Source organism: Aotus nancymaae, unplaced genomic scaffold (assembly GCF_030222135.1).
Source record: "Aotus nancymaae isolate 86718 unplaced genomic scaffold, 86718_ANA_hifiasm-v0.15.2.pri h1tg000046l, whole genome shotgun sequence".
Taxonomy (NCBI): domain Eukaryota; kingdom Metazoa; phylum Chordata; class Mammalia; order Primates; family Aotidae; genus Aotus; species Aotus nancymaae.
Window position 1 is genome coordinate 26,604,190 of NW_026988460.1, and position 14,665 is coordinate 26,618,854.

The 14,665-nt window shown below is 46.8% G+C and overlaps 1 protein-coding gene and 1 pseudogene across 2 annotated transcripts in view; one reads left to right on the top strand and one right to left on the bottom strand.

Annotated features, from left to right (window-relative positions):
- Positions 1-1,385: 1,385 nt before the first annotated feature.
- Positions 1,386-14,665, top strand: part of ACAD9 (acyl-CoA dehydrogenase family member 9) — a 40,727-nt gene continuing 27,447 nt past the window's right edge. For both annotated transcript variants that reach the window (XR_010337234.1, XM_012435012.2), the window contains exons 1-6: positions 1,386-1,599; positions 7,051-7,144; positions 8,628-8,729; positions 11,207-11,313; positions 12,336-12,436; positions 13,771-13,849. Coding sequence is in view for 1 of the 2 variants with exons in the window: in XM_012435012.2 (XP_012290435.2) it covers positions 1,444-1,599; positions 7,051-7,144; positions 8,628-8,729; positions 11,207-11,313; positions 12,336-12,436; positions 13,771-13,849 (639 nt within the window). In the remaining variant the exon portion in view is untranslated. The remainder of the gene's footprint in view (positions 1,600-7,050; positions 7,145-8,627; positions 8,730-11,206; positions 11,314-12,335; positions 12,437-13,770; positions 13,850-14,665) is intronic.
- On the bottom strand, positions 4,330-4,926 carry LOC105705221 (Parkinson disease protein 7-like; annotated as a pseudogene).

Genomic DNA, 14,665 nt, shown 5'->3' on the forward strand with positions numbered 1-14,665 from the left:
GAAGACTGATTTGGGTAACAAAACTCCCTCTCCAGCACAGCTGGCTCTGCGTGAATTACTTTCTCCATTGCAATTCCCCTGTCTTGATAAATCAGCTGTCTAGGCAGCGGGCAAGGTGAACCCCTTGGGTGGTCACAGCTTGGCCTGTCCCATCCCATCCAACAGTTCCCACCTCTTCTCAGCTCCTTCTGTAGCTTCTCTTCCTCCGCCCGCCTTTGAAGTTAGTGTTTCCTAAGACAGAGGTGACTCAGTTTTATCCAGACCGCTCTGTGGCTGAACACCAATTTTATTTTTTTGTTTCAAAAAATATACGTAGCATACATGTGAGCTAGGAACAAAACAGTATCTCAGGAATCCACCAACCAGGTAAAAATGGAACCTTGGCCGGGCGTGGTGGCTCACGCCTGTAATCCCAGCACTTTAGGAGGCTGGGTGGATCACGAGGTCAGGAAATTGAGACCATCCTGGCCAACATGGTGAAACCCCGTCTCTACTAAAATACAAAAAAATTAGCCGGGCGTGGTGGCGCACGCCTGTAGTGAGGCAGGGGAATTGCTTGAACCCGGGAGGCGGAAGTTGCAGTGACCCGAGATGGCACCACTGCACTCCAGCCTGGCAACAGAGGAAGAATCCGTCTCAAAAAGAAAAAAAAAATGTGACCTTACCCTTACTGTGCCCCTGTAGAGACCCCAATACCCCACATTTCCCCCATTCTCTTGCTTTTCTCTAGTTTACCACGGCCGCGAGTAACAATACAGAAGCAAGTAGTGGAGGCAGCTGGGCTGGCCTTTAGGTTTCTGTACACAAGGAAGCTTCCCAGGGCTGGCATTTATGGTATTGGTATATGAAAAACAAATCCTTGTTTCCTATGATCTATGTTAGGGGAAGTTAAAAAAAATAAAAAATAGACCGGGCGTGGTGGCCCACGCCTGTAATCCAAGCACTTTGGAGGCCAAGGCGGGCAGATCACCTGAGGTCGGGAGTTCAAGACCAGCCCGACCAACATGGTGAAATCTCGTCTTAAAAAAAATAAAAATAAATAAATAAATAAATAAATAATACAGATTAAAAAAAAGAAAAAAAAAAACAAAAGATCCTTTAGCGCCGTCAAGACTGCCAGAGTCCGGCAAGATGCCCGCGGCCCCACCCCTCCAATCTCCGCCGAGTTCCTTTGGTCGCGCAAGTGCAGTGGGGCTGGCGGGAAGCTTTGATGCGTGACGTCATCAGGCGGCGCGGGCTAGGTGCACGTGACTAAGGCCTTGGCCGCGAATGGTGTCAGCCATCGGATCTTTCCGGCCTTTCCATCCCCTGCTGTGGAAAACTGCGCCGGCGCAGTGAGTACGGCACGTAGTCGCGGGCCGGTAACGTCATTAGGCGTTGCGGACCGTGTGTGTCCCGGAGGCGCTAAGCGGTGGAGGCTGAGGACGAAGAACATCCGGCAGCATGAGCGGCTTTGGGCTCTTCCTGCGCACTGCGGCTGCGGCTGCGGCTCGTGCCGGCCGGTCTCTGGTGGTCTTTACCGCGAGCCGGCGGCCACTGCGCACCAGCCCGCCTATACAAGCTTTCGCCAAACACCTTTTCCTGGGCAAAATCGAGAAGGTAACGAGCTCTGGGCGAACCCTTGCTGTCTGGCTCCCGCTTTTCGCCCTCAGCTGCAAGGCTGGTGTTGAGCTTTTTCAGATTCCCCAAACCTACCAGAGAGATAGACCCTGCAGGCGAGGCGTGTTAACACTCCAGATTCCTGAGTTAGACTCCGAATTCCAGGAGAACCTTCCCAGAGAAAGGGTGGGATATTTCCAAGACTGGGGACCCTGGGAAATGTGGTGGTGAAGTGTTTCAGCTAAATTTTGTCAGGAGAATGTGTAAAACTCTAGGCTAGGTAATAAATAAAGCAGCCTTCGTTTCAGCTGACCTGGTCTTGAAATGTGCAGGGCTTCCTCTCTGATTCCTAAACAGTTTAGATCATGCTCCTCCTCCGTCACCTTCCAGCGCCCTAGGGCTACCTTCCCCAGTTGAGCCCTAGTACCTCACCCTGCCATTGAGGTTCCTCAGAAATCTGGCTCGCAGGTGCTTTCCACGAGTCGCACAACCCAGCCAATGGTAACAGTTTGGTTATAAAACACTCCTTGTCCTCTTAGAATTGGAAGACTTGGGTTTAGTCTCGGCTCGTTGAAAAAAAAAAAAAGAAAAGAAACTCAGTTCTTTTTTTTTTTTTTTTTGAGACAGAGTCTTGCTCTTGTCACCCAAACCGGAGTGCTCACTGCAACCTCTGCCTCCGGGGTTCAAGCGATTCTCCTGCCTCAGCCTCCCGCGTAGCTAGGATTACAGGCGCCCACCACCATGCCCGGCTTTTTTTTTTTTTTTTTTTTTTTTGTATTTTTAATAGATAGGGGTTTCACCTTGTTGGCCAAGCTGGTCTCAAACTCCTGACCTCAGGTGATCCGCCCGCCTCGGCCTCTCAAGGTGCTGGGATTATAGGCATGAGCCACCTGAGCCCGACCAAGACTCAGTTCTTTCAGCCTTAAAATGGAGATAGTATTGTGTCTCTTTCATGGGTGTGTTGTGGAGCCCCAGTGAGATAAATGGTGCATGGAGAGTCTTCTTAAACTGTAGACTGTGCAGTAGAAGAGAAAGCTGGCTTCAAACACTAGTCTTGCGACCTTGGAGCTGATGACTTCAATTCCTTGTGCTTCAGTGCGTTCATTACAAAATAGGAGTAAACACATTACTTGCTCTTTCCTTTGTATTTAGTTTCATCTTCTAAGGAAAGCAACTGTATACTTGCTATTTCTTAGAGGTGCCCTACTTTGAGCCTGGCTGAATGTTGGCTGATCCTGTATCAGAGGAGTTATTCCCTGACTTCTCTTTAGAACATTCCTCTGAGGTTGTCAGGCTGACCCCTTTATAGCAAGCAACTTTGCAGACACAGAAGCTAAGACTCAGACTAAAAGCCGTTTGCCCCTCTAGAAAGTGCAGAGCTAGCCAGGTTCGGTGGCTCACACCTGTAATCCCAGCACTTTGGGAGGCTAAGGCGGGCAGATCACCTGAGATCAGGAGTTCAAGACCAGCCTGACCAACATGGAGAAACCCCTTCTCTACTAAAAATACAAAGTTAACTGGGTGTGGTGGCACATGCCTGTAAATGCAACTACTCGGGAGGCTGAGGTGAGAGAATCGCTTGAACCCGGGAGGCGGAGGTGGCAGTGAGCCGAGACTGCACCATTGCAATCCAGCTTTGGCAACAAAAGCGAAACTCCTCCAAAAAAGAAAAAAAAAGAAAGAAAGAAACTTCAGAGCTATGTCTTTAACATATGGGAAACCCTTTTACCCAGGATGTGGTGCTCTCTTCTGGGACCTCTTGCCTCCCAGCAGCATGGTGAAGAAAGAACACAAATCTTTTAGATCTGTTTTCATCTTTAAACCTCTGTCACTGCCCTACTCTCAACTGTTAGCTTTGCTTCCTATTCCACTGGGAACATCTATGCAGTCAGATGAGAATTTCCACAGGCACAGTTACTCCCTCCCCCTGCATATGTGCCTATATTGTCTACATTCTGTTACTATGAAGTGCCTGCTCCTGGCAAAACCAACCTCTCATTAGACCTCAGGCCTTCTCACCGACTCAGGAGTAGTTCTTTCCTTTCTCTGCATCGCTAAGTGTTCCTTCTACAGGAACTTGACCCCTTACCATTCAGGCTTTTGTCCCCAATGCCCATGAAAGTCAGTAGTGACTTCCATGTTGTCAGATTGTGTGATCTGTTCTCAGACCGCACCCTACTTGACCCCTCCTTGGCATCTGTCACAGTTCATCCTTACATCCTGTTGACACACTTTCTTCTCTGGTTTCTGAATCACAATTCTCACTATTCTCTGAATGTTCTAAATACTTCACTGGCTGATACTTCTCTGTGTCCATTGCTGGTTCTTTTTTAGCTCCTTGACTGCTAAGCAGTGACCAGTGTTTCCAACCAGCTGAGTTGGAATTTACTAAGGCTTGGTCTCTTCATCTACAGCCATCTCCTGGGTGACCTTATTTAGTGTCCTGGCTTTAAATATAATCAGTATCCTGATGCCTCACGTTTCTCCAGTTGAGATTGAACTCCAGATTCCTTTTTTTTTTTTTCAGTAGTTTGCTAAATGCCCTGTTTATTCTGCAAACAAGGCTTAGAAATGTATGGACACAATCTGTAGGTTGAAAGATTTCTGTGTAGTTGTGACTTCACAGCTATACTTCCACAAAAGCAGTAATGAGGGCAGCTTCAGAACACATTAACCTACCGTTGTTTTTTTCAGAGCGAACACAGTGAGAATAGATTCCTAAGGCCTGTTTCTCTAGGTGATTGTCACATTTCGCTGCTCTAGTCTTTAAGAACAAGTGGAGCCTTCACTTGAGCCGCCACCTCCTTGCCGTTCAGGGCTTCAACAATTGCAAGCGCAAACTCGAAGCTGGTCCCAGGCCCATGGCTTGTAAGAATCAGGCTGTCCTTCTCCACCTGATTCTCAGAGTAGGTGTAATGACTTCTGTTCATTGTTTTGTCTTTAGCAAGCGGCTGTGTTGTAACTTTACTTCCAAAACCTATTTCATGAGCCAACAGAGCAGTAGGACCTGCACAGAAGGCGGCTATCAGGCCCTTCCAGTTTTCCTGTTCCTTCAGTATCTCCTTCACAGCAGCAGACTCATAAATTTTGTGCACCCAGATTATCTCCTGGTAGAACCACCACGTCATATGGTCCCTCTTTTTTTACATCTTCAAGACTGGCATCAGGACAAATCATGACATCACGGCTACACTGTACTGGGTCTTTTCCAGCCAGACCTGCAACGGTGACCTTTATCCCAGCTCACCTCATGACATCTACAGGGATGATGGTCTCCATTTCCTCCGCTCCTTTAGCCAGGATGACCAGAGCTCTCTTGGAAGCCATTTTTATGTTATATGTTTTAAAGGCCTACACCAGGCTGAAGGTGGACGCCTTCTTTTGTTTTTTTTCAGAGTTGGAGGCTTCCTCTGTCACCTGGGCTGGAGTGCAGTGGTGCCATAATAGCTCACTGCAACCTTGAACTCCTAGGCTCAAGAGATCCTCCCATTTCAGCATCCCCAGTAGCTGGGACTATAGGCATGCCCTGCCACACCCAGCTAAGATTTTTTTTTAAAAATCTACCTTTGTACTCAAAAGCTCTACTAAGAGGTCTAAGAGTCATTTGAGAGTAATAGATCCAAAACTGAGTTCCTGGTTCCCGCCCAATCCTGTTCCTTCCACCAGCCTTCTTTATCATAGATAATGATGGCTCAGTCATTCCTCCTGTTCAGACAGAACACCTGGAGTCACCTTGTATTCTTAGTCTCCTAGTCCACATGTAATTCCACAGCAGATCTGGTTTTCTCTACTTTCAGGTTCTTCAGAATCTGACCACTTTTAGGTCCTTCTGCTACTAATTAGGATAAGGCCAATGCCATCTCTCAGCCTTACTGGGATTAGAGCAGAAACATGGGACGTGCTTCGAATCTCAGAACTGGAAAAGACCTTTCAGATTATGTAGGCCAGTGGTTATCACCCTGCCCTCAGCCCAACCCTTGCTATTCATGGAGTGCCCCTCGGACTGCTACAGGGATGGGTGGGAAGTTGAGTGGGTGGGATTTGGGTGACTGTTTTCCAGCAGTTTATCAGTTTATCTGTGGGACTGTTTTCCAGACTGTTTATCAGCAGTCTCAGTCAGAGCTGCTTGGCTTTTGTCTGTTTTACATACTTGGTTTCTGCACTAGATTTATTTGAATATCGGGTTCGAGTGATGGGGCCATCAGCTTGTTTTTTTCTTTTTTTTTCCTCAGATGGAGTCTTACTCTGTTGCCCACGCTAGAATGCAGTGGTGCAATCACTGTATCCTCAACCTCCCTGGGCTCAGGGGATCCTCCCACCTAAGCCTCCTGGGTAGCTGGGACTACAGGCATGTGCATCCATGCCCAAGCTGATCTTGAACTCCTGAGCTTTAAGCTATATGCCTGCCTCAGCTTCCCGAAGGACTAGGATTATAGGCAGTAGCCGCCGTGCCCAGCCAAGTTTGTTTTTTTCTGTACCACCTTCAGGGTAGTTTCGGAATGGATGGAGGCAGGGATTCATTTAAGTCAGCTGTCACTTTTAGTTAGGGACTCACCTATAAGCCTGTGGTCCTGGGCCCAGAGAGGAGAAAACAGTGAGAACATACTGACAGACTAGATAAATCCAGTGGCTGATTAGCTGTACAAGGGGTGGAGAGAAGGTTGACGTCTCCTGAAGACTTCTCTAGAGACACTTGGTGAGAGGTGCCATGAGGACAGGTGACCCTTGGGCCTGTAGCTGTGACTCAAGACATTACTGCTGAGCAGCCTAAAGTCCACATCCAAAGCTCATGTCATGCTGACAATTGAAGGGGTAACAGAGCCCAAAAGTCCAGAGGGGCTCAGCACAGGGAGCAGATGTCTGTGAGCAGGAGAGACAGAGGCTGTAGGGATCAGTCAGACCTGGTAAACACAGTGTACTCTTGTGGGCGTAGTGTCTTTGTGCTTACACAATAATTGATGTAGAATTGTCCCATTTCATTAAGGAGCTTTCACGTCCACTATCTTCCACTATTCTCACAAGGGCCTTGAGTAAATATTACCTGCCTATTATGGGTGAGAAAGGGGTAGTTTGGAGAGCTGAAGGGATTTGGCGAAGGCCATATAACTAGTAAGCCTGAAATCAAGGACCAGACCCCCAGGCTTCTACGTGTTAGTCTTGGGCTCCTTGTTTCATGGGACCGTTATCATCTCTTGTACTGAGAAGGAAAGCTGAGCAAAATCAGAAAGAACCTGTTTGAACAGGGGAAGAAGATGGATGTGGTTGGTGGAGCCTGCACACAGTTCCTGTATCTCAGGAACCTTGTGAGATTTACTTTCCAGTTCCTTCAGTGCATCCTGTCCTGCTGGCCAGAGTAGAGTAGAGCACATATTTTTCCTTCGCTTTTAACTGATATTTCCATGATGGGAGCGTGCTAAAATATAATTTTTAGAAAATATTTACTATTTTTAGAAAGAAGTTTTCCCATTTCCAGAAGTTACCCAAGATGAACTTAATGAAATCAGTCAGTTCTTGGGACCCGTGGAAAAATTCTTCACTGAAGAGGGTATGTATGGTTTTCTTTACCCATTGCCAATTTCCATTGTAAGCGCAATTCAGTTGATATTTATATTAGAAGTGGCATACCTAGGGGAAGTTTTCTTTCTTTCTTTCTTTCCTTCTTTCTTTCCTTCTTTCCTTCCTTCCTTCTTTCCTTCTTTCCTTCTTTCTTTCTTTCTCTCTTTCTCTCTCTCTTTCTCTCTTTCTCTCTCTTTCTCTTTCTTTCTCTCTCTCTTTCTCTCTCTCTCTCCTCTCTCTCTCTCTCTCTTTCTTTCTTTCTTTCTTTCTTTCTTCTTTTTTTCTTTCATCTAACGGGGTTTCTCCATGTTGGTCAGGCCGGTCTCAGATTCCCAACCCTCAGGTGATCCACCCGCCTCAGCTTCCCAAAGTGCTGGGATTACAGGTGTGAGCCACCGTGCCCGGCTGGGGAAGTTTTCTTGAGGGAGAAATGGTTTCCACTCATAATATTTTGCTTTAGGGGTCATCCCTATTGCCATTTAATTAAAACACATCGGGCTGGGCACCAGTGGCTCATGCCTGTAATCCCAGCACTTTGGGATGTTGAGGCAGGTGGATTACCTGAGGTTGGGAGTTCAAGACCAGCCTGACCAACAATGGAGAAAGCCCGTCTCTACTAAAAATACAAAATTAGCCAAGTGTGGTGGTGCATGCCTATAATCCTAGCTACTGGGGAGGCTGAGGCAGGAGAATCACTTGAACCCAGAAGGCAGAGGTTGTAGTGAGCCAAGATCGTGCCATTGCACTCCAGCCTGGACAACAGAAGCGAAACTGTTTCAAAAAAAAAAAAAAAAAAATCAGCTGGGTGTGGTGGTATGTGCTTGTAGTTCCAGCTTCTCGTGAGGCTGAGGCAGAAGGATCGCTTGAACCTGGGAGATTGAGGCTACATGAGCTGTGACTGTGTCATTGTACTCCAGCCTGGATATCAGAGTGAGACACTGTCTCTAAATAAATATAAAAAAATAAAAATTTTTGCCAGGCGCAGTGGCTCACACCTATAATCCCAGCACTTTGGGAGGCTGAGGTGGGTAGATCACGAGGTCAAGAGATCAAGACCATCCTGGTCAACAAGGTGAAACCCCGCCTCTACTAAAAATACAAAAATTAGCTGGGCATGGTGGCGCACGCCGGTAGTGCCAGCTACTCGGGAGGCTGAGGCAGGAGAATTGCTTGAACCCAGGAGGCGGAGGTTGCAGTGAGCTGAGATCGTGCCATTGTACTCCAGCCTGGGTAACAAGAGTGAAACTCCGTCTCAAAATAAATAAATAAAAATAAAAATAAAAATAAAAAATTTCCTGGGCTCATTACATAAAATTGAACACAGGCCAAATGACCATGACTACAGAATTTCTAGTTTTGAAAAAGTTTCTACTCTGGGATTATATATTACCAATATATAAACATTGTTCTGTTTACTTATATTTGTAGAAACATAGCTTATGTTTGTTTAATCAAAATTTTCCTCTTGGCAGTGGACTCGCGAAAAATTGACCAGGAAGGGAAAATCCCAGATGAAACTTTGGAGAAATTGAAGAGCCTGGGGCTTTTTGGATTGCAAGTCCCAGAAGAATATGGTAAGTCAAGCAAACAAGCACCCAGCCAGTTTAGCTCTTAAGAAAGCACTCTGTATTTGTCCATGAAAGGGTTCTGTTTAGGAAAGTTGACCTTTTTTTTTTTTTTCTTTCTCTCTCTTTTTTTTTTTTTTATTGCATTTTAGGTTTTGGGGTACATGTGAAGAACATGCAAGATTGTTGCATAGGTGCATAGAAAGTTGACCTTTAAATGCAGCATATCCAAGGGCTAGTTGCCGAAATAGGTGACACCATCTGTTGTGGGCTACATGGTGGGTGGATGTAGACTGATTGAAGGACCTGTAGGGAGGAAGTGCTTTTGGGTCCTGTGCTTCTCATCCTAGCACAGAAATGAGGCATGTGGTCTGGCTGGCTGTAGGGTGCAAGTCACATCGAGGGGGAAGATTGAACCAGTGGGAACCTTTGCACAGGGTTCTTTGTCCTATGGACTGTCCCCGTAATTCTTTGAGCATCGTAGTGATGTTTTTAGCCCCCAAGTGGAGGTTCTGCCTTATTTGAGTTGGCCAGTCACTACAGGTTGCCTCCTTTTTGCTTGTTCTTAGTTGGTCACCTGACTTCTGCAGAGGTTTAAAGGGACAGGCAAGCAGTGTGGGGGAGGCAAGGTAGAAAATGGTTCAAAGGGATAGGTCAACACACGGGTGCCATTTGTGTTTACCCTTGGGCCCTTTTGATGTAAAATTATAAAGGTCAAGGATGCTGCTAAGCATCTGACAATCCACAGGACAGACCCCCACAACGGAGAACAATCCATTCCAAAATGTTACAGTGCGACAGTGGAGAAACTCTGTCCTGGAGTCCTGGATACTGGGCAGTGGGACACACTATAGCTGTTGCATTTATAAAGACCTTCAACTGTGATAGAAGATTCTCGCTACATGTTAATTGATTCAGTGTGTGTATACATATCTTCATATTTTAAGTATCTACATATGCTTGTATGCCTAGAAAAAGTATGGATGGAAAGATATACATAGAAATCGCTTTCTGAGGCACAAGATTGTAAGCAATTTTTTTTTTTTTTTTTTTGAGACAGGGTCTCACTCTGTTGTGAGATCTGGAGTGCAATGGTGTGGTGTGATCATAGCTCACTGTAGCCCTGAACTCATTGGGCTCAACCAATCCTCCCACCTCAGCCTCCCAAGTAGCTGGGACTACAGGCGTGAGCCATCATGCCTGCTGAATTTTTTTTATTTTGTAGAGATAGGGTCTTGCTATGTTGACCAGGCTAGTGTTGAACTCCTGGACCCAAACAATCCTCTCACCTCAGCCTCCCAAAGTGCTGGGATAACAGTTGTGAGCCACTGCGCCCAGCCTTTGTTTTTGTTTACTTTATATCTTTCTATATTGTGATTTTCTTTCTTTTATTTTTGAGATGGAGTCTCTTTATGTTGTCCAGGCTGGAGTACAGTGGTTTGATCTCGGCTCACAGCAGCCTCTCTGCCTCCAGGTTCAAGTGATTCTCATGCCTTGGCCTCCCAAGTAGTTGGGACCACAGGCATGTTCCACCACACCTGGCTGATTTTTTTTTTTTCTTTTTTTAAATGGAGTTTCCCTCTGTCACCAGGCTGGAGTGCAGTGGCGTGATCTTGGCTCACTGCAACCACTGCCTCCCAGGTTTAAGCGATTCTCCTGCCTCAGCCTCCCGAGTGGCTGGGACTACAATTGTGTGTTACCACGCCAAGCTAATTTTTGTATTTTTAGTAGAGACCACATTGGCCGGGCCGGTCTCAAATTCCTGATCTGAGGTGATCTGCCCACCTTGGCCTCCCAAAGTACTGGGATTTCAGGTGTGAGCCACAGTGCCTGGACTGTATTGTAATTTTTTTTTTTTTTTTTGAGATGGAGTTTCACTCTTGTTGCCCAGGCTGTGGAGTGCAATGGCGCAATCGATCTCCACTTACTGCAACCTCTGCCTCCCAGGTTCAAGTGATTCTTCTGCCTCAGCCTCTGAAGTAGCTGGGATTACAGGCACCTGCCACCATGCCCAGCTAATTTTTTGTATTTTTAGTAGAGATGGGGTTTCACTATGTTGACCAGGCTAGTCTTGAACTCCTCACCTCAGGTGATCCACCCGCCTCAGCTTCCCAAAGTGTTGAGATTACAGGTGTGAGCCACTGCGCCTGGCTAATTTTTTTTTTTAATATAGTGGTCTGGCATTACTTTATAATCAGGAAAATTAAAAAAGAAACCTTAATGGGAGGAATCTGGGGCTGGACTGTGATTGACACTGGTTCGTAATCAGGGAAATTAAAAAAAGAAGCCTCGATGGGAGGAATCTGAGGCTGGGCTGTGATTGACACTGGTTCGTAATCAGGAAAATTAAAAAAGAAGCCTTAATGGGAGGAATCTGGGACTGGACTGTGATTGACACTGGTTCGTAATCAGGAAAATTAAAAAAGAAGCCTTAATGGGAGGAATCTGGGGCTGGGCTGTGATTGACACTGGTTCATCTCTCCTAGGTGGCCTGGGCCTCTCCAACACCATGTACTCACGACTAGGGGAGATTACCAGCGTGGACGGGTCCATTTCTGTGACTCTGGCAGCACACCAGGCTATTGGTCTCAAGGTCAGGTGTCTGGGGGTTCTGTGTGTTGCTCTCTGTAGGTCTTTTGGAGTCAAATGGTGGGGTAGAGGCCAGAGGCTTGCTCCCTTTTATGAGAAGTGAATCAGACCTAATTATCTGATAGGCAGCCCTGCCCTCTAGTTCCCTCACTCCAGCCACACCTCGTGGTGCTCAGTCCCCACACACACATGCACAGTGGCCCTTGGGTCACACTGTCCCTTCCTTTTGAATCTGCCTCCTGTCCTCAATGCCTCTGATCCACCCTTCAAGGCCCAGGTCGGGTGCCACTGCCTTCGCCTTGGGCTGGAAGTAGCCTCCCCTCCGGAGCCTTTGTCCCTCAGCCTGAGCATGTCCCCCACTGTTTTCACATGCCGCCTTCCCCACACTGGGCTTGGAGCACCTTAGGCAGGCCCAGGGTCTTTACTGACAATCTCATTACTCAGGTTATTTCTGCTTAATGTTGACATCAAAGAGAGCTGAATGCATACCATGCTCAGCTCCTCCACCCCAGAGAGTGTGTGCATTCATGCAGATGTTTAGTGAAGAAGGGGCCTGTCTGTCTGGCACTAGCAGGGCAGCAGGTGGGACAGCACTGACATTGAGCACCTTCTTTAGGATAGGCTTGGCTCCTGCACTCCCGTGTCTTCATGTTTCCTCATCCAGACCACCCTGCTAGTGGGTGGGAGTGGCCCAGTTTGTGGATGACAAGATGAAGGGTTCCTTTGGGAAGGGATATTCCTTGCCCAAGACCACCAGGCTGGGAAATGGAGGAACTGATAGGAAAGTTTTAGACAAAGACTGGAAAGCACTGTGGGTCCCGCAGGCTTGTGCTGGCACGTGCGTCCCTGACAGTCTCCTCAGCAGCCTGGCTCCCTGGGCTCTGCCTGTGGCTGCTTGCTCTGAGCTCTTGCTGTCCTCTCTTGACTGAAGTAAATATTTACCTCAGAAAGGAAATGTTTCATAAGCACACCTCACGCTCTCCTTTCTCCCCACAGCTGACATTAGTCTGTGTCTGTTTTGTTTAGGGGATCATCTTGGCTGGCACTGAGGAGCAGAAGGCCAAATACTTGCCTAAACTGGCATCTGGGGAGCACATTGCAGCCTTCTGCCTCACCGAGCCAGCCAGGTCTGTGCCCGCACAGAACATTATCCTTCAGCAGCCACGGTATTTTCCAAGATACTGGGGCAAGGGGCTATTGGTTTTCTTGAGCAGCTGACTTTTCCTTCTTTCCAAAATCTTCTAAAGAATCAACTCAGCAACTGTTTTTGCCATTCTCCTCTTATCTTGGCATTATTTCTCTGTCCCAGTGAGACTTGCAAGTGAGATACCACAATTGACAGCACTTATTAAATGAATTTTTGTGGTTTACAATACACCTCGACATACAATAATACATTCAGACTTCAAAGTGCGTTTCAGAATTTGTAGCATGGGTGGTACTGTTCCCACTTACACATTAGGAGCTGAGGTTCAGTAAGGCCATGTGATCTGCTGGGATGGAGCAGGGCTACGGCAGGACTTGGGACTCTGATGATAAGTCCGTCACCTGGACCGTACTCCATCCAGCTTCCCTTTGCATGGGGACCTGGGAACAGTCATTCTTCTTGGGTTGCCCAGAACTCATCCTCACAGGACCTCAAATGAGCCTACTGTAAGTACTAATTTGCATGTTTATACCTAAGCCCAAGTTTTTTTGTTTTTTTTGTTTTTTTGAGACAGAGTCTTACTTTGTTGCCCAGGCTGGAGTACAGTGGCGAGATCTTGGCTCACTGCAACCTCCACCTCCAGGTTCAAGCAATTCTCCTACCTCAGCCTCCTTAGTACCTGGGATTACAGGCACATGCCACCATGCCCTCCTTTTTTTTTTTTTTTTTGTATTTTTTGTATAAGTTTGGGGTTTTTGTTTTTGTTTTTGTTTCTGTTTTTGTTTTGAGACGGAGGCTAACTGTGTTGCCAAGGCTGGAGTGCAGTGATGCAATCTCATCTCACTGTAACCTCCATGTCCCAGGTTCAAGTGATTCTCCTGCCTCAGCCTCCCAAGTAGCTGGGATTACAGGCATATGCCACCACACCTGGCTAATTTTTGTATTTTTAGTAGAGACAAGGTCTCACCGCATTGGCCAGGCTGGTCTTGAACTCCTGACCTCAAGTGATCTCCCCACCTCAGCCTCCCAAAGTGCTGGGATTACAGGCATGAGCCATCACGCCAGGCTCCGTTTTATTGGAACATGCCCATCGTTTTACAAATTGTCTTCATCTGCGTTCATGTTCTGTTAATAGCAGCAGAATTGAGGAGGTGAGACAGACATCCTGTAGCTTGGAAAGCTGAGTATGTTATCTGATCTAAAAGTTTGCTGATCTCTATCTGAAAAGTACTAAAATCTCCATTTTCAGGCCCTCGAAAGCATTCATATTTATTCCTAGTATTCTTCCTTGACCACATTTTTCTGCATCTGCAGTGGGAGTGATGCAGCCTCAATCCAGAGCAGAGCCAGGCTAAGTGAAGACAAGAAGCACTACATCCTCAACGGCTCTAAGGTAGGGCTTTGTCCTCACGGCCACATCAGGGTCTTGGTCACGACCTTCACTGCCACTGAGTAAGCACTCTCCACACACCAAGATTGTACCTATTGCCATAACATTGACTGCCTTCTTGAGCTGCATTTATGTTTTTAATTTTTTTTAGGACAGAGTCACACTCTGTCACCCAGGCTGGAGTACAATGGTGTGATCTCGGCTCACTGAAACCTCTGCCTCCCAGGTCCAAGTGATTCTCCCACCTCAGCTTTTCGAGTAGCTGGGATTACAGGTGAGCACCACCCCACCCAGCTAATAATTATATTTTTAGTAGAGATGGAGTTTCACCATGTTGGCCAGGCTGGTCTTGAACTCCTGACCTCAAGTGATCCACCCACCTCGGCCTCTGAAAGTGCTGGGTTTACAGGCATGAGCCACCATGCCTGGCCTGTAAACCCCCAAAATACTTTAAATTTTTTGTTACAGAAAATTTCAGACATGTTCTTTGTGCCTGGCCCCAACCCAAGCAGTCATCTGCTCACTGGGCTTGGAGCACCTTAGAGCAGGCCCAGGGTCAACTGCCTTTATTGGCAATCTCATTACTCATTATTCAGGCCACTGTGCATCTTCCAATAGCATCACCCCCTCTCGGTTGCATGGTAACAATCTCAGCATGTCTCTTTAAAAGATAAGACTTTTTTTTTTTTTTTAAAGAAAAAGCCATAATACCATTATCACATTTTAAAAATTGATAAATTTCCCTTTTTTTTTGAGACAGGGTCTTACTGTGTCAACCCAGCTGGAGTACAGTGGCACGATCTTGGCTCACTGCGCCTC